This window comes from Aulostomus chinensis, chromosome 11 (genome assembly GCF_037954235.1).
Source record: "Aulostomus chinensis isolate RoL2024-O1b breed Wild chromosome 11, RoL_Achi_v1.0, whole genome shotgun sequence".
NCBI classification, from domain to species: Eukaryota; Metazoa; Chordata; class Actinopteri; order Syngnathiformes; family Aulostomidae; genus Aulostomus; species Aulostomus chinensis.
In genome coordinates, this window is record NC_141330.1 from 28,595,678 (window position 1) to 28,616,324 (window position 20,647).

General features: G+C 47.7%; 1 protein-coding gene across 5 annotated transcripts in view; it reads left to right on the forward strand.

Moving 5' to 3' along the window:
* The window catches only part of grik2 (glutamate receptor, ionotropic, kainate 2), a 269,381-nt gene that overhangs the window by 231,692 nt on the left and 17,042 nt on the right, over positions 1 to 20,647 (forward strand). For 3 of the 5 annotated variants that reach the window (XM_086219322.1, XM_086219320.1, XM_086219324.1), the window contains one exon: positions 3,694 to 3,944. In XM_086219322.1, the coding sequence (XP_086075448.1) occupies positions 3,694 to 3,944 (251 nt within the window). Of the gene's footprint in view, positions 1 to 3,693; positions 3,945 to 4,220; positions 8,403 to 20,647 lie in introns of those variants that run through there. The other 2 variants (XM_086219323.1, XM_086219325.1) reach the window with 1 other exon arrangement.

Consider the following 20,647-nt stretch of genomic DNA (forward strand, 5'->3'; position numbering starts at 1 on the left):
CAAACAAATAAATACAGTATATGTATATATACACATATAAACATATACACATATATAATATGCTATATAGTACATATAGTGTGTATATAATATATAAATGTATGTATATATAGTACATCTATATATACTATATTATATTACTGACCTCCCCTCCCCCCCTCTTCTTGACTGTTATGATGAGTTAGACATTGTTCTTCCACGCCAACATGAAGCGGAGGATTGCGGCCCTCAGTAGGAACAGACTGTCGTCCCGCTGGCGCCGCTCAGCCTGGCAGCGGTCGAGGAGGCAGGTGCTCGTGGGAGGACAGGAGTCTGAGCCATACGGACCCACCAGAAGCACCACAAACATACTGTAATGTCACTGCACAGGCAGTCTGGAGTTTCTCCTTCTGATAGACAGGATAAGAGGCTCATTCTCCACGTCATCCTCGACAGACTGAAGTTGCTGGCTATGGGGGGGGGGGGCATGCGGACGTGAGCCAGAGTGCTGGTAGGACTCACACTGCATGGTGAGGGACAAATAAATGACGAAATATCGAAGTCTCAACATGAACGTATTATCCAGGGTTCCGTGTAGTGTTGGGTTTAATAGAAAGAGGTGACTGGCGTATCTGTAACATAGCCTATCATGTTAATGCTTTACTCCTCTGGGCCAAAGCCGGGACCACCTGACAGCGGCGGCCTCGTGACTGGACAGACGTATCACTTTTGAATGGCTCTTTGCAGCATAATGGCCTGTGGTGCCGCTCGAGCCTTGAAATATCACAGCTGCAGGCAGCCGCACAATTCCATCTGCCTCACTGTATGAAGGAGAACAGTTCTGAGGTCTGCTATTCTCACAGAAAGTCATCTTCTATTCTTGTACATTACTCTGTTTTATGTCAAACTTGCTTTGGCGTGTAAATGTCCATTTCTCGTGCCAATAAAGCACCTTTGAATTGAATTGAAGTGCATGTCGCGGTGGCAGCAGAGGTCTGGTGTCACTCATTTATACAGAAATCACTATCAGTATTTTCAGCTCACTTGGTCAGGGGTCATCAGACTGTTCACCAATTTCACGCTCATGTAAATGTGGGTTACAACACATGCCGGCTGGCAGCGTGCATCACGGGCCCCGTCCGTACAACACCGCGCCGCGTTCATCCTGCCCGTGACATCACAGCTGAGGTCTTTCCATTTGTTTCGATCCAGCAGGGCTGGCGCCTGTTCAAGGCTGGCTGTGTTTTTTTCTAAGCGAGTGATTTATCTGACACACATTGGCTTGTTGTTGCTCTCCGGAGCTGAAGGGAAAGTAGCATCCGTAGATGGCGATGAATAACAAGGATGGAAGTGCAGTTCACGTCTGCCGTCGCCATGGTGATAGATACTTTGGAAACATGCTGGCTGGCTGCTCTGAAATCAAGGAGTCAGAAAGCAAAAGCCCTTGGGGAGAGATGAAGGATGGAGGAGAAGTTAGCGTGTGAGAACACGGCCTTGTGACCACAGCCACGTCAGCGCCAGGCTTAGGCCACTGGCGCCGCCATCCAGCAAACGTCGGCGCTTGGCATCGCACATATGATGGTCACTAAACTGGCACTGCATACTTTGAAAATGTTGTCTGATCTAAAATTGCCCCCATGCGCTCCAGTGAGAGCCGGTAAGTGTTTGTGGTAATAGGTGTTATTAGTTCCTTTTAATAATTCAGCCGCATCAGCAGCCTGATTGCAGCGTATAGGCTGAACCGCAGGGAGGATCCTCGCCACACGTCACGCTTCAGGTGTAATCAGGCAGCTCGACGTGTGACTGGTTTTGATCAGCAGAGCGGGGGAAGGTACTGGAGTTCTTTACCTGTGTGGGGAGGAAGAGGAGGATGAAGATGATGAGGAGGAGTGCATGCAAGGGCTGCTGGGAAAGCAGGAGAGAGGGGAGTGATTCATCCGGTGCTGTGCAGACGTCTCGCTCGGCCAGCAGGGAGCATTTCCAGGCTGGCTTTGGAGACGCGTGCTTATTGAGCGGAGGCTCGCAGTGAAAACATTAAGGCAGATTAAGTATTGCAACTGGTTTTAATTAGACGGCAATATGAGTTGAGTAAGTGGAACGACGGGCCCATAGATGCTGTAGTAGTTTAGTGCTGCTGGCTCTCAGGGAGCATTAAATAGTCCAGTTAACCATCAGCATGAACATCCCATCATTTTAAACGTACACACTCAGAGCACTGAGGAGCAGACTGGACGGAGCTGGGTGCTCCGTCCCTGTGTGCGCCTCCTTCCAGCAGCCACCTCCGTCCCAGCACCAGGCCGCCATGTTGAACCAGGGTTGCTGGACCGTTGTAGTCTTACTAACTCTTGTGTTTTAACGTGTACTTCTGGATGAGAGAAATACACACAAAGATGTGGTAATAGGTACAACACAGAAAACTGTTTCTCTCTATATCAGAGTTCATACGTGGTCTTCATCAGCAGGCATGTTACAGTGCAGGAAGTGCTGGACTAGCGCGTTCTGCAGTGTGCCCAAACTGCTCTGAGACCATGTCAAGTGGCTCCTCAAGCCACACCCCTCCGTGATGGCGAGATGAGAGACAACTCTGACACATGAAAACCCGTTTGCTTTCCCTTGATATGCAACGCCACTGAGACCTGTTGGTTTCTTTGTCGTCCAATATGAACAAAGAGAGCTTCCAGAAGTTGGTTTCTATATCTCCTGTTCTTCTGTTTTTACTCTTGTGATATCTGGTGGTGCTGTCGTTTATTAGTTTTGATGCTTTGTAAGTCGTGGGTGGGGTCGGGTCAGACTGGCTGTGGTCCTGCTCACGGAGGCTCCACTCTAGCAGAGCCAGCAGGCCACAACACACAGTCAAGGCTGAATAGTCAGCAGAAACATACGTACACGATCCCATGTTGGTTCCTGTCCATAACTTTCTAGCAGCTGGGCTTTCTGAGGCTGAGCCCAGCCAGTCCAGCTCCACCTATGGGCTAGCACCTGCTGGACCTGTGCCCTGGTTCCTTTCCTTGTACAACAGCAATAGTTGCTTGAGACTGGCCGTTAGCTCAGCATTAGCTTAGCCTTCTTGTTGGAGACCAAGTGGGGGTTTTTGAGAAACAGGGTCACTTTACCTACCCAGCATCCCTCCCTGTTCTGACTGAGCTGCTTACATCCGGTCACGATCCACACTTAAGTAGATCTCAACCCTCACGAGCACAGTCGTCTCTGTAACGTGCTTCCATCGCTGTCTGACGTTCTTTATGAGCTGTTGAACTTGGAGCTCTGAACATGTCCATCCATCCATCCATTTTCTATACTGCTTATCTGTTAGGGGTCACAGTGGTGGTGGTGGGGATGGAGCCTATCCCAGCTGTCATTGAGTGAGAGGCAGGGTTCACCCTGGGTGGGTCACCAGTCCATTGCAGGGCCACCAGGAGCAATTAAGGGTTCAGTATCTTGCTCAAGGACACTTGGTCATGGGGAAGTGAGGATTGAACTAGTGACCCTTCGGTTGCCAGACGGCCACTCTACCTCTGAGCCATGCCGGCCCTGCTCTGAACATGTTAACGATAGAAACATTCATCCATTCACCAGGTGGCCCAGTCAGTAATGTGTCTATAACACTGGCAGCTACTCAAAGTCAGTAAAGGTGAATATGAGTGTCCTCGCTCTAAAATGAGATTAATTAAGTCTTTGTTTGCTCACAGTGACCTCGTGTGTTTTGTCCTTCAGGCTCTCCATACAGAGATAAGATCACTATTGCCATCCTGCAACTTCAGGAGGAGGGCAAGCTGCACATGATGAAGGAGAAGTGGTGGAGAGGAAATGGCTGTCCAGAGGAGGAGAGTAAGGAGGCCAGCGCCCTCGGGGTGCAGAACATTGGCGGGATTTTCATCGTCCTGGCCGCTGGACTCGTCCTCTCGGTGTTTGTGGCGGTCGGAGAGTTTCTCTACAAGTCCAAACAGAACGCAGAACTTGAAAAGGTAAAAACCACTTGACATCTCTTTGCTTTGTGATTTTACAGGATAGCATCACTACATGTGCCAGGAGAGAGTCAAATACCACATATAACATTAAATCTCTATCCATGCTAACAAAATGAAACAAAACATGTGCTTCACATGTATTTACTTTTGAAGTTTGAGTAACTGAACATGAATAGACGGTCTGCTGCCAGTTTCGCGGCAGCTGTCTATGATGACAGTGCTCCGTCTGCTGCAGGAAGATAAGGGTTGGTTTCTTTGCATTTATTCACTTAGGCCCAATGGCGACAACGAGATAAGAAACGTGAGGAATTCTGCTGTCACCATGGATCCAAGCTAGACTTTAACCACCATCTCAAATGACCTCGAGAGACGATCCAGAAATGTTTTCTATTGTAATCTGACTCGATCTAGAACTGCCTGGTGGTTTCGGAGCGGTTGGTTTCTGGGAACACTGAGAGAACGTAGAACTTAGATCACATGTTTGCAGTGCTAATGCACAGTTGGATCACAGGCACATGTACTGCGCAGGCTTGTTCTGCTGCTGCATGACCCACGTCTTCAACAGCCACACCCACTACCACAGGGAGCCCCACCCCCCACCGTCCATCTCCACCCTGCTAACACTGTCACTCCTCTCTCTCTTCATATCTGCGATAAGTCAACACGTCTGCAAGTTCCCAGCAAACATTGTGACACTCGCTGATAGAACAGCCTGCACCTTCACAGAGATCCATCAAACCTGGTTGAAAGGGTCAAAGGCCACAGTAATAAACTTGTGGGAACATGTTCTGGTTTGAAAGGTGCTCAGGTGCAGCTGCTGGAGGAAATGCTCCACCTCACATTCTACTGCTTCAGCAGTGGCATTTACCTGGAGAACTCTTAAACTATCAGGAGTGTGTAGAAGTGAGCTGCGGTGGAAGCTGGCAGGAGTTCCTGGCCTGTGTGTTCCACTGTCGCCGAGCAGCTGTGTCATCAAGGCTGCGGCGGTCGGCACCAGGCACTCGCACACTCAGTAATAATGTCTTGTTTGCACTTTTGGACATATAAATATGTATATCACAACCTATGAGCACAAAAGTAAAGTGTACCTTTAGATCTGGGAATGGCTTGTTGTTCCTTAATGATCAATTAACTGATATCGACTAGACAGACATCAGTCAGGTGCTAACGGTCACAGTCGTTCTCTCCAGTGACAGGAACGTGGATTCCTGCCTGCAGGGCTCTGCAGTGACCGACTCTTTTCCTCCTGAGCTGGACTGAATCGAAGCCTTGACAATAAAAGAGCATCAGCACTGATCGCAGCAGAATCATTGGCAAAAGCAATGAGAGAATTCTCCAACTGAGTATCATCGGTTTCATTTACATGAATTAAATGCAAAAGTAAAGGTAGCCTCAGTCCCCGACACCTGAGGAAACACGCTGCTGACTGATGCCGGCAGGCTTGAGCGCCGGACGCTGCTGCACAACACAGGTTACGCAAACCGCCAGGGAAGCTGAGAACATTATGTCACGTTTGGTTGCGTAAGCAGCCCCCCCCCCCCCCCCACACACACACACACCAGGGCAGCTCATTCTGAGTGGAGAAAGTTTCCCACCATTAAAAATGATCAATAATTATCAATAGTGACAGAAAAGATGAATGGTGATCATTTATTCCAGCGTCACTGTGGCTGAATGAATTTATTGCACGTTGTTGTTGGCAATTCTGCTGAGTCGGGGAAGCTTGCTGTGTCAAACCAAGGCAAACCGCATGAGTCAAGAACAACAAGCTCTTTGGTATCGTCTGTTTTTATCAGTGCAGACTAAAGATATTTTCCTTCAGGCTCAAGAACGCTGATGCGACTGTGGGTCTGAGTTGAAGGTCAGTCAGAACCTCACCGGTCTGAAGTTCACCGCTGTGGGACGATGGTGCAGGTTACCATTGCAACTGCAAACTTGCCTGACATCATGAAGCAGTTAATCTCATCCCAACATCCAGGAAACCTTCATTCTAAACCTTGTTTACTTCATGCTACACAGACACTTGGCACAAATCATTTTAATCCATTTACTGAAATTAAATTGCAGCAAAATCAGAGTTTAAAGCAGCAGTCACCCAGAGGAAGTTCCTGGTGGGAAATGCATCAGAGTCGGAACGATACGACACAATGAGGAGAAAGAATGGTGAGAACGAAGGTGAAAATGACAAACATGAAGCTGAGCAGAATAATCCCAACTTGTTGACTTAAAGGTTATATTTATTTAAAGAATAAGCAGGAGCCACGTTCCTGATAGGATGTCAGTCAAGAACACAGTTGCTCCTCTTCAGACTCTGATGAAGAAGGTAGAGCCGCAGCTGTCCGGTCCCAGCTGGGCTCTAACGGGCCAGATCCCAGGAAGTCATTCTCAGAAGTTTGACTTCATTCTTGATATGCAAAATAAGATAAACGGACACCCCAATGCTCAGTGTCCCGTCGTATTCCGGACGTCGTCAAACACATTCAGACTGAACTCCGACTTGCTGGTGTTTCTGTCAACTGATGAGAAACCCGCCGCTGCTCCACTCCTCTACCCTGGACACAGAGACCACCTGAGGTCCAGTACAGGTGCTGTACCTCTACTCTAAATGTGGCCCAAGTAACCTGGCAATAAGGCCTCAGAGGTCCAGAATGCACCTGGAGGGCAAAAGAGCTGCGAGCACACCTTTCACTCCTGTAACAGGAACACAAGTCAGACTGTCCTGGTTTCTGCTGCGCTGACTGCAGCCTGAGATGAAGCACAGCGACTCACCTGCAGAAGGTGCTTCCTCAGGTGGTGCAGCCAGTCACACTGGCCTCAGTGTCCCACAACCAAATGCATGCTAGGAGGATGGAGGCTCTCCTCCTCCATCATGTTGTATGTATGATGCACTCTGCTACGTGAACATGTGATCAGAGCACATGGACATGCTCTGGCCTCTCTGGCTCTGGGTGCTGGTACACAGTAACAGTAGGGTTCATCTATGATTCTACCACTGGCCCGGCTAACGTTGGCGAGCTGCTGGGCGCTATGAGTGTCCCTCGCCTTGATAAGAAACACTTCCCCAAAGCAGGGGGGCGCCACTGAGTCGACTTCATCAGCTGTTGTAGGAACGTAGACGACGACGTGGATCTGTTGCTGATGAGGTCTTGGACCGGCAGGTGGCCGATACAATTGATCGACAACCCTTCAGAGCCGCTTGTGCCAGCGGGCTCCAGGCCGCACCAGCTGACCGCTCACGGAGGGACCTCACATCCACGGAGTCCCACCTAAGGGAGTGGACCTCATTTGCCCTCAAAATTCAAGATGGTTGAATTCTGCATTTTTAAAGATCCATTAACTTCCACTCACGCATCGTCTCTCACCCATGAATTACCACCATGGAGAAAACTTGGAAGTGTCATTTTGACTCCTCCAGCAAGGGCTTCAGCAGCCATGTTGGTTTGTTGGAGCCCACCCTCCTTGGTTTAACTCACCCCAGACCTTTTGTCTTGACACAGCTTCAGGAGATAAAAGACCAAGAGGCTATTCTTTAAATCTAAGAGTGTTTTTTTCACTCTTCACGGCAGAGTTACAGGTGCAGACCAGCCCAGTGCTGGAAGAGCTCAGAGCTTCCGTGGAAACCCAGTGACAACCGACTCCCTGCTGCCAGGAAACAAAGTTATATTACATTCTTTAAGAAATGGTCCTGACACTCTGGCATTCACCCCTGATTGGTCAATTTTGCATGTTTTGTTTGTGTGTGTGTGTGTGTGTGTGTGTGTGTGTGTGTGTGTGTGTGTGTTGAGACAAACCGGTGTGTGTTGGCTACACTCAGGCACATGGAGATCTCACCATAGTTGAGATAACGGGAGGACAAATGGAGGGAACACAGCTGCGAGCGTTGTTCCCTTGGCTCCTCCATCAGGTTCATGGGGTGAATGACCTTTGCAGCTCAACTGAGGCTGGAAGGACCTCCGACGCTGCGAGCTATCAGAGACGTTTTCCACCCCGCCTCAAAATACTCTGACCCGAGTAGTATCACAATACTGCAATCCTGCCAGAAGCGATTTCTGAAGACGATTGATCTACCATGCATCAGGATATCCGTGAGGTTGAAAAAAAGCATTCTACTGGATTGTGATGTCAGTCAATACCAAGAGCCAATGTTGCAGTCAGGTGACTGACAGGCAACATACGTGTGCAAGCTGCGTCACACACAGGAGGCATGTATGAAGACAGACATGAGAAGGTTGGCAGAGACCATCATTGACCACGACGAGTCGGAGGTCCAGGTTATCAGAGAGGTCAAAGCCTGCAGGGTTCCATGAGCTGGAAGGGAGCTCAACTCCTCCATCAGCAGCTGCCAACGAGAAACACACAGGAACCCCAAAGCTGACATCACAGTTTGGTCCCAGATGTCATCGGGAGAGTGATGACATCATCGTCCATGGTTGAGAAAACCCCAGTAACACTCAGCTCTGAGAGAACGACACAAGGTTGAAGAAAATCCACGAATTCAGAGCATATCACCAAGACAGCACACACACTCTCACACTCACTCACACATAGAAGCGCACACGCACACACAAACAAGAGCACTCGCACACATACAAGCACACACATACAAGAGCACATATATAGAAGCACACATATATATAGAAGCACACACATACATACAAGCACACACACATACAAGCGCACACACATACAAGCGCACACACACAAGCGCACACATACAAGAGCACATATATAGAAGCACACATATATATAGAAGCACACACATACATACAAGCACACACACATACAAGCGCACACACATACAAGCGCACACACACAAGCGCACACATACAAGAGCACACATACATATAAGCACACAAACATACAAGCGCACACACATACAAGCGCACACACACGCACATACAAGCGCACACACACGCACATACAAGCGCACTCACACACATACAAGCGCACACACATACAAGCGCAAACATACATACAAGCACACATACAAGCGCACACACACATACAAGCACACACATACATACAAGCGCACACACATACAAGCGCACACATACATACACGCACACACACACACATACAAGCGCACACACACGCACATACAAGCGCACACATACAAGTGCACACACACGCACATACAAGCGCACTCACACACATACAAGCGCATACACATACAAGTGCACACACACGCACATACAAGCGCACACACATGCACATACAAGCGCACTCACACACATACAAGCGCACACACACATACAAGCACAAACATACAAGTGCACACACACACATACAAGCGCACACACATACAAGCGCACATACATACAAGCACACAGACACACAAGCGCACACACATAAAAACGCACACACATACAAGCGCACATGTATGGAAGCACACACATACAAGCGTACATATATAGAAGCACACACATACAAACATACATATATAGAAGCACACACATACAAGCACACACACATACAAGTGCACATATATAGAAGCACACACACACAAGTGCACATATATAGAAGCACACACATACAAGCGCACACATACAAGTGCACATATATAGAAGCACACACATGCAAGTGCACACACACGCACATACAAGCGCACTCACACATACAAGTGCACATATATAGAAGCACATACATACAAGCGCACATATATAGAAGCACATACATACAAGTGCACACACAAAAACGCACACACATACAAGCGCACATATATAGAAGCACACACATACAAGCGCACATATATAGAAGCACACACATACAAGTGCACACACACGCACATACAAGTGCACACATACAAGCGCTCTCACACATACAAGCACACACACACATACAAGCACAGACATACAAGCACACACACACATACAAGCGCACACATACAAGCGCATGCACACACACATACAAGCGCGCACACATACAAGCGCACACATCACATACAAGCGTGCACACAAAAGCACACACATACAAACACACACACATACAAATGCACATACACACACACACAAGCGCACACACATACATGCACACACCCACACACACAGGCCAGAACAAGTTCTCAAGGTAAAGAATCAATCATCTCCACCTGCCACTGATCAGGTACCTGCAGCAGATTCATCAAACACCATTTATGGTTGCATGAGGGTGTGTCGAGGGCGGGGCTTGACATGGACCACTTCCAGGTAGCCAGTGATGTTGAACTGGACCGATGAGCATGCGCACAATGACACATTCTCACCTTCTCCTTCTCAGTTGTACGCAGTCATTTACCCTACTGAGCTGTCCTGGTTGTGACCCCCCACTGCACCTGCTACACCCGCTGTACCTGCTACACCGCTACAGCTGATACACCTGCTACAACTGATACACCTACTACAGCTGCTACACTCTCTACTGCTGACACACCTGCTACACCGCAACAGCTGATACACCGCTACAGCTGATGCACCTGCTACAGCTGATACACCTGCTACACCGCTACAGCTGCTACACCTGCTACACCTGCTACAGCTGACACACCTGCTATACCGCTACAGCTGATACACCTACTACACCCGCTACAGCTGATACACCCTCTATACCTGCTACACCGCTACAGCTGATACACCCGCTACAGCTGATACACCTGCTACACCGCTACAGCTGATACACCCGCTACAGCTGATACACCTGCTACACCTGCTACAGCTGATACACCCGCTACACCTACTACACCCTCTACAGCTGTAGCGGGTGTAGTAGGTGTAGCGGATGTAGTAGGTGTATACACCTGCTATACCGCTACAGCTGATATACCTGCTACGCTTGATAAAATACCCCAAAACAGCACATCACCCTCAAGCCGAGACCTTCATGCTTCAGACGTGTGTTTAATGTGTGTTGGAGGATGCAGTGGCTTGAGGTCCAAGGAGCAGGGCTCTGTCTGTCTGTGCGTCCGAGTCACCGGTCCTACACTGACGTGTCACGTGACGGTGACTTGGTGTCCCACTGCCCATTTGTTAGCTCTCAGGTGACAGCGGGAAGCAGCAGCAGGAGGGCGAGTGGCTGATTCAAAGCACTGCACGTGAACCCCTGATAGCTCCGACCACCCTTGTGTGGAACCAGGTGTTCTAGCACCAGCGTAACCGGCGGGAACAAAGCAGCTGGTGCAAGGTCCAACCACGTGCTTGGTTCTTTTGCTCTGGGCTGCTCACATCATTGAAAACCACCTTCTTCCTGCAGTTTGGGTTGTTTTCTCACTGCGATGCTCCAAGTGTCAACTTGAAAAATGTGCTGCTAAGCATCTCTTTGTTGTTGTTCACATGCTTGACAGCACACACCCTGTAATTTGCATTTTATAATTACTTTTGTTCTGTAACATTAGAAAGAAGCAACAATAGCAGCTAGTAATTTATATAATGGGATGAGCCATGCACTCCACAATAGAGGACGTGGTCCGACTGGTTTTAAAGGTTGTACAGACACGATAATGTCATTGTGTGTTTTTGAGATTACTGCCTTTATGAAGATCAGATGGCAACATGATGAGACTACAGCATTGTCAGATGTAAGTTTCAACAAAGATATGAATAAACTTTGGTAATCTTACACACCTCCACCTCTGTAGGCTTGTCATGATTCACCAACCAGAAACAAGAAAATTACCTGCTTCTTCTTAATGTCCCAATTATCTATCTATCTATCTATCTATCTATCTATCTATCTATCTATCTATCTATCTATCTATCTATCTATCTATCGATTGACCTATCTATCCATCTATCTATCTATCTATCTATCTATCTATCTATCATCTATCTATCTATCTATCTATCCATCTATCATCTATCTATCTATCTTTCTATCTCTCTATCCATCTGTCCATCTATCTATCTATCTATCTATCTATCTATCTATCTATCTATCTATCTATCTATCATCCATCTATCTATCTATCTATCATCTATCTATCTATCTATCTATCTATCTATCATCCATCTATCTATCTATCTATCATCTAGTGGGCGTTGGCCTACAATCATTTATCAACACAGACGTGGAACAGGAAGTGGGTGTTGTCCTACGATCATTTATCAAAACGTAGGACAGAAAGTGGGCTTTGGCTTATAATCATTTATAAACACACGTAGGACAGGAAGTGGGTTTTGGCCTACAATCATTGATCAACACAGACGTGGGACAGGAAGTGGGTGTTGGCCTATGATCATTTATCAACACAGACCCAGGACAGGAAGTGGGTGTTGGCCTATAATCATTTATCAACACAGATTTGGGACAGGAAGTGGGCGTTGGCCTATGATCATTTATCAACACAGACGTGGAACAGGAAGTGGATGTTGGCATATGATCGTTTATCAACACAGACGTGGGACAGGAAGTGGGTGTTGGCATACGATTGTTTATCAACACAGACGTGGGACAGGATGTGGGTGTTGGCCTACGATCATATATCGACACGTAGGACAGGAGGTGGGCGTTGGCATGTGATCATTTATCAACACAGACATAGGACAGGAAGTGGGCGTTGGCCTACAATCATTCATCAATACAGATATAGGACAGGAGGTGGGCGTTGGCCTACAATCATTTATCAACACAGATGTAGAACAGGAAATAGGAGTTGGCCTACAATCATTTATCAACACACGGACAGGAAGTGGGCGTTGGCCTACGATCATTTATCAACACAAACATAGGACAGGAAATGGGAGTTGGCCTACAATCATTTATCAACACACGGACAGGAAGTGGGCGTTGGCCTACGATCATTTATCAACACAAACATAGGACAGGAAATGGGAGTTGGCCTACAATCATTTATCAACACACGGACAGGAAGTGGGCATTCGCCTACAATCATTCATCAAGACAGATGTTGGACAGGAAGTGGGCGTGGGATTTCCATCTCAAGGTCAGAGAAGTTCCTCTGCTCCGTTGTTTCTCGGGGGGGGGGGGGGCTTCCATTACCAGAGTCATTTGTGGCATTACATTTAAATGACAATTGCTCCACGTCGAGGTGGGTGCTGCTGTGTTGTCTCTGCTGCTGCATCGCTGTGACTCAGGCGGCAGGTTAGACGGATGCCCTCAAACAGATGCGTCACTGCCGGGTGAGGGAGGGGGGCACGTTCTAGTCCCCCTGCTACCCAGAGCGGCGCCGGGTGCAGCCCTCTTCTGGTCGGCTTGGTAGGGTTGACTGATTCTGTAAAATAGGGACATAAAGAAAAGGACAAGAAAATTGAGCACATTGCACCTGCATTAATGGCTGCCTGTAGATGTCGGCTCGCCACCCATCCAACCGCAAACTTCATGTGGAGTCTGACCTTGGAGAGACGCAGCATCACTCCATTGACCAGTGAACCCCTGACGGCGAGTCTGAAGCTCAGCAGCGCCTCTCAGCTCGCCTGATGTGATGTTTCTTTATCAATTCACTGAAACGGTGAAGAAGAGTGTCCAGGACTTAAAACTCCTCCCTGAACTCCAGCAGGCCAGAGACCACGACAACAGCTGCAGGGAGACAGACACACACGAAGGACACACAAGCAAGTAACACAAGAAAGACACACAAGGACACACCAGCAAGACATAAAACAGACGCACAAGAAGGACACACAAGAAGGACATGGGTCTCGTCAGCAGAATCTGTCCAGACTCGCTATAGAGCTTCTCTGTGCTGAGGAGCTGGAAGGAGGGAGGGCGCGTGATTGGTTACACGGGCATCAACATCCCTTGATGACAACTGTTTTAGGCCCTGTGCCACAGAGGTGATGGGACACGCCCCCGAGGCTCCAGGTCCATGTGCATCAGATCCCTGAAACAAGACCAGACTCACTCCACACACACACACACACACACACACACACACACACACACACACACACACACACGCTGAAGCTTCTAGAACATATTGCCTCATTTGCTATGATTGGAGGTGTGAGTTCTATTCAATAAAAGGTTAATATGAAGGCTTTGGGGTCCAAATTGTTTCGTTTGCCTCCTTCACTTCCGGCTGTAGGCCGTCGGGCTCCTCGTGTCTGGTGCGGAAGCGTCCTTCCGCCTGAGGAGACGGCAGCTCCACCTCTCCTATTACTACTCTCACTCATCTCAGTTAAATCTTTCAGAAAACTGACTTTTTAATCTCCTTAATTTTCTACTAAATCACAAGCATCATTGACTCTCAGTGGAGCATTTCTTTGTCATCTCCATGCTCGTCTGTCAGATGTCCATGATTACCATGGTTGTCCCCTTCCTCTTTCTCCCCCTCCTGTATCTCCTGCTCCTTTCTCTCCTCTCCCTCCCTGAATCTTCTCCCTCCCTCCCTCCCTCCCTCTCTGTCTCTCAGCTGCTCCTCTGCTTCCTTCTGCCGCTCCTCCTTCTCCCACTTCTCCTCCTCCTCCTGCTTTTTCCTCTCTTCCTGCCTGCTGCTGAGGCTGCTGCCGACTAACCTGGCTGTCGGGGTGCAGGGACCACCAGCTGTGTGTGAGGAACCCATCTCATCACTCCAGCACTCTCTCTCTCTCGCTCTCTCTCTCTCTCACACACACACACACACACACACACACACACACACACACACACACACACATACACACGCACACACATATACACACACACATATTTGCATGCATATGGATGCGCACACTCATGCACATGTGGAGATGTCTAAGCAGAGACAGAAGTCTCCTGATTCAGGCGGTTGGTCTCAGCTTCATGGCAGATTGGAGTTTTCTAAGGTTTTTCAGGGGCAGAAGTGCTTTAGAGAAAGAAACTTGCCTCTGTGGGCGGATCAACAATCTGTGTCTCACGAGAATCTCCAGGCATCTCACGTAGCCAGATGTCCCTCTGTGTCACTGCAGAGGTTTCTGGTCCAACCCCCTGTCCCCCTGCTACAGCAGAATGATCTGGCTTGTTGGCATTTCTGTTAGCTACCAATAATCAAGGGCGTAGCATGGCCACGAGGGAGAGTAGCAACAGAAGTCTAGCAACTGAATGGTCGCTGGTTTGATCCCCACCTCCCCCGGTGACCATGTCCAAGTGTTCTTGAGCAAGATAACAAACCCCTAATTGATCCTGAAGGCACTGTGATGGACTGGTGACCCGTCCAGGGTGAAGCCCGCCTCCACACAATGTTAGCTGGGATAGGCTCCACCCCCCACGGATCAGCAGTATGGATGGATGGATGTCAATAATTGGTGCTGAATCCAGGAAGCAAAAATCCCATCAGGAGTAACTGGCGTTGATGAGAGAAGCTAGTTTGTAACAGCTTCCTCTGTGTAGGTTCCCACTAGCTTGCTGGTTAGCTCTGAAAACAGCAGCATATAAAAAGCTGACAGCGAGAGTGAGGATGATACAGAGCCAAGGATGAGTCCTAGAACCCAAGATCTGAATGTTTGGTTCCTTCTGCCAAAGGTCGTTAGTTTCTGAGTTTTCTGTCAAGCCTCAAAGAAGGTGTGTGGAGTACATTAGCTTAACATACGCTGACATTTTGTGCCATGGAATGAAAAACCTGAGTGACATAAATGACTGTCACAATCATGTGGCTTGAAAATGGCTGTCGCTAAAACGTAGCTGAACAAGAATACAAACACTTTAGGGAGCCCAACGAGCTCCACATGACAGGACAGGCCAACGTGGCTGCTCCCTCATTGGCCATCAGGTCATGTTCCGCTAAACCCTGGACGCTTCCATCATATCACTGCATGATTATGGCTTTTGGATGTGGTGATGGGAGACTGTTGTTGATCTTCTTTTTCCAGCATCAAGACAACATTACTTTATTGTTTCTTGTACTTTTTTGTTTTTTCCAAAATAAATATGGAACAACAGAAGTATAACAGTAAGTTGGGATATTTCCCAGAACTTAACCGAGACGTGTTTGTTCCTCTAACGGCCTTTAGGAGGGCAGAGACATCAGCCACTCAGCAGCAATCAGCTAACGGTAGCTAACACATCAAACTTGATCTTAGGGTAACAATGTGCGATTTGTTTATTTCAAGTTACAGCTGACCAATAAAAAGGCCTTTAGCAAAAATGTGAGACATTTGTGATGATGGTTTTGCCCTCATGTGTTTTGTCATACCTTCTGGGTACGGGTCAGGCTTGGCCCATCATTTGTGGTCAAGCAGGGGCCACAATTGGCTTTTTATTTAGCTCACGTTGAGGCAAAGGACATTTGCTCTCAGGGAACATTTTTCAGTTTGGACTTCTACAGGTTTATAGAATTTAGTTGCTGACAGAATTGTAACCACACCTATTTTAAGATCAGCACTCCCATTGGTGCAAGTACATTTAGCATTTAAAAAGCGCTGGCGGGAAACAAGCAAGAACAGCTGTACTGCTTCAGGAAGAAGTAAGAACCAGAGATCCTGTTCCAATATTTCCACTAACATCCAAGATTTACGATGACTAAAATACCAACATTATTATGGTTATTGACCAAACCAGATATTTGTCACTCCTTTCTTAATTTACGTGACTTTCTTGTAGTTCCTTTTGAAATGTCATGGAGGTAAACTCAGGATGCTCAAAAAGATCAGACCTCAAGAGTTATGGTGACATCATCACTTGGACTCTGGTTAAATGAGATCTAGTAAACGAGTTATTTCCCAAGAGGGAGCGGTTCAGAGCCTTCAGTTACAGAATTGTTTTCAGCTCTGAATTGGAGAAATCTTGATACTTGGTAACTCCAATCTGCCCGTGTTGAGAAGCTCACCAGAACCTACAGTTGATGAATACAAGACAACTCCTACTGCACGTGGCATCTTGACAGGCCGTGTCCACATGAGTGCATAAATCTGACAACTCTGTTTACACCCATCAGTGATTATCTTTGCATTTTGAGTTTCTAAAAAGGATTGGTCCCATCATGTGAAAAGCACCATCTTCATATGAATGTGAGAACAGCTGATTCTCTTCTGATCTTCTCAACAAGTAGCAAAACTGCTGATGATAAATCACAAGCTGAGAGGTGAAACGGTCTGTTAATCGTTGTCTCTACTCAGTGTGGACGAGGTCAACAGTCCCTCAGTGGTGGAACTGGTCCTCAGACACATTTGTGGACATGAGCTCTGCATGCAGCTGGATCTGCACTGAAGAATGACACAATAGCACAGCAACCAGAGCATGATTCATCTTCCAGGCTACATATGCAAGAGCACACAAACATGTCTGAAAGCTCAGAGGAGCAGATTAGACAAATCCTCCGAGCAGCTAATCATTTACTACCCACCGGGGGCTGGAGACGCAGAGTAAACGGAGGATTACAGCGCCGCTGTCCCATCTGCATCACATCTGTTCCTCTTCCATTAAGGCTACATGAGTCTGTGTGTTCACAGTAACAAGAGATGGACATTTGAGCTTGGTTTTAAGGGTTAATTGTCAAGTCAGGTTTACTTGTGTGTCACCAAACCCCACCAAAGTGCTGTCCTGACTCTGTCCAAGTAGAGCAGGTCCAGCACCTCCCTCCTTCAATGAACCTCCACCCAACAATTCTCCATCAGCAAGCACATCCTGCAACAGCAGCCACCAGAACCTTCCTTTACCAGCAGGAAGGTGGAGCAGATCCAGGATCAGTGGGGACAGAGAGAGCAGGAGAGCAGGACAGAGACAAAGACACAGAATGGAGGAAGACAGAGAGACAGAAGGAAACAGAGGGACAGAGATAAAGAGGGAGAGAAAGGAGGAGAGACTGATGGACAGACGGGGACGTGAGCAGGTGGAGCTACGGGTGGCAGCTGGAGCCTCTTCAGGTCTGGAGCCTCCTCCAGCAGCACCAGGATCTGGGATGAGGGGAGAAGAAGAGGAGTTAGTAACACGTCTGAGGACAGGAGGAGGAGGGAGAAGCCCAGTGCATCATGGGAAATCCCAGCAGTCTGAGCCTAGAGCAGCAGATCTAAGGGCCAGCCTAAGCAGTCCTGACTATAAGCCTGATCAACAAGGAAGGTCTAAAGTCTACTCTTAAACCTAGAGAGGGGGTCTGGGTCCTGGACTGAGACTGGGAGACGGTTCCACAGGAGGGGAGCCTGATAGCTGAAGGCTCTGGCTCCATTCTACTGTTAGAACTCTAGGAACCAGCAGGAACCCTGCATCCTGGGAGTGAAGGGTTCTAGCTGGATCATAGGGGACTAGGAGCTCTGTCAGGGATGAAGGAGCCTGATAGCTGAAGGCTCTGGCTCCATTCTACTGTTAGAACTCCAGGAACCAGCAGGAACCCTGCATCCTGGGAGTGAAGGGTTCTAGCTGGATCATAGGGGACTAGGAGCTCTGTCAGGGATGAAGGAGCCTGATTGTTGAGGACTTTGATGGTAGAAGAAGAATTTTTTTGAATTCTGTTCTGAATCTGACAGGGAGCCATGCAGAGAAGCAGTCCAGGAGAGACCTGGTCTCTGCTACCAGTTCTAGTCAACACGCGGGCAGCAGCGTTCTGGACCAGCTGGAGAGTCTTTAGGGACTTGTTAGTCCAGCCTGGTAGGAGGGAGGTGCAGTAATCCAGCCTGGAAGTGACAAAAGCAGGGACTAGTTTTTCTGCATCTTCTTGAGCCAGGATGTGTCTGTGTGATATGTCAGCTGGTTTGTTCCATGTGGATCATTGATGAGTTCAGCTGAGTGTCGTCAGCATAGCAGTGAACATTAATGGAGTGTTTCCTGATCATGTGACCTAGAGGAAGCAGGTCCAGGGTGAAGAGGACTGGTCCAAGCTCAGACCCTTGTGGAACACCAGAACTGACTGTAGTGTCTCAGAGGAACCATCATTAACTAGTACCAACTGAGATGACCTAGTAAATATGACCTGAACCAGTTTAATGTGGTTCCTTTAATACCAGTGACAGGTTCCAGTCTCTGTAGAAGGATATGGTGGTCAATGGTATCAAAGCTGCACTGAGATCTAATCAGACCAGCACAGAGACCAGTCCCTCATCTGGTACCAGTAGGAGGTCACTGGTACCTTTGACTAGTTCTGTTTCTGTGCTTGGATGAACCTGGAACCTGACTGAATCCTCCAATCAGCTGTTAAAAGAATACAACGAAGAGTGGACACAAATTGTCCTCTGAACCAGCCAGCTCAGATTAGTTCACCCCACATCTTTGAAAACACAAACCGTCCCACAAATATCTCACACCTACGTGAAAGACCCTTTGATTCCCATTCAAGATGGAGCTGCCTTTCAAAGACTTCTGACGCTGGAACAGAAAGACAAGGTCTGCTGCAGTGAGGAAGACATGGGGCAACTGCTGGGTCCCACAACACAAGATGGCAGCGGTAGATGAGTGTTTGATTTCTCATTTCAGACTTAAAACTGCAACTGTCTAATTTGCAATGTGCCAGTAAACTCAGACACATGAGCTGGACTTCAGTGTGTCCAGAGGATGCAGAATATGGACTGTTTTTAAGTTGTTTTTGGTGTTGGGGCCTTGCAAAGACTCAGGTTCCCTGGGCCCGACAAAGCTAAGATCACAACCTTCCGTACGACAGATGACGTCACACCCGTTCAGGAATGAGTGCTGCGACACTGGAAAGTGTAGCTCTGAGTGACCAAGTCTGGTTTGGCGGAAAGAGGTCAGGACTCGAGTTGGGGTATACACACACTCTCACCACACCACAAGCACACAAATGAGTCTGTCCCACATTAAGTGGGAAACTGCAGCTTCTCCTGAAAGGGCGCGTTGCACGTGGGTATCGCACTCTGAGGCTCTTGACACGGCATCACTATTTCACCACCTGAGATGAGAAGGAGCTGAGTACCTGATGAATAAGATTTCCATAAATCTTTGCTTCTTCTGATTACTTCTGGATTACTGCCCCTAACCTCCAGAGTATATGAGATTAATTCAACAATATCTGCCTGGAAATGTCTCTGTGATATGCAGTTGTATGAACTATTACTTATTTTTGAGATCATGACTGTGTAAATAATTTCACGGACTATATGCCCCTTCCCCTTTCAATTTCTACTCCCATGATCAGATTTATGACGTTTCATCCTCCGTGAAGCAGGCGGCCCAGCCTCAGTGCAGTGTTACAGCTGCTGCTGATTGTTGAGCGCCATAAAAACTCTGTAATCCAATGACCCTAAGCAGCCGCCATCAATCCAGCGTGCCACCAGCAGGCAGCTCTGATGGCGATGTGTCCCCTGAGCCTGAGCAGAGTGGCCCAGTGCTCCTGCAAGCCCGCAGCTACACGGCAGTGGCTGCTAGAACACTGCAGAGCCATTTAATTTAACAGGAGAAAAATCAATAACGATGTTTCAGGGAGGTTTAAACAATCAGCAGCTTCACTGGGACAAATACAGTAAAAGACATGCAATGAGAAATTTCTATGTTCGATCGGAGTTACACATTATTAGTTGTATTATATCATAGGAGTATTCGTAACTAGTGCCGTACAAACACCTCAACACATCTAATCACAAAGACATGATTTACTCAATGTACTTTATTAAACATCCATCAGAATTAACTGTGATGATTTCACACTCCTGTACAACAATGAGTCCTTCATGTAACATTTAGCAGCATCTGGATGGTTCCGTAACTGAGAACCTTTGGAACCTATGGGACTCAGGATGAGACAAAGAAATATAACTGGGTTCTGCTGGTCACTGGTCGATTATATAGATAGATGGATAGATAGATGGATAGATAGATAGATAGATAGATAGATAGATAGATGATAGATAGATGATAGATGGATAGATGATAGA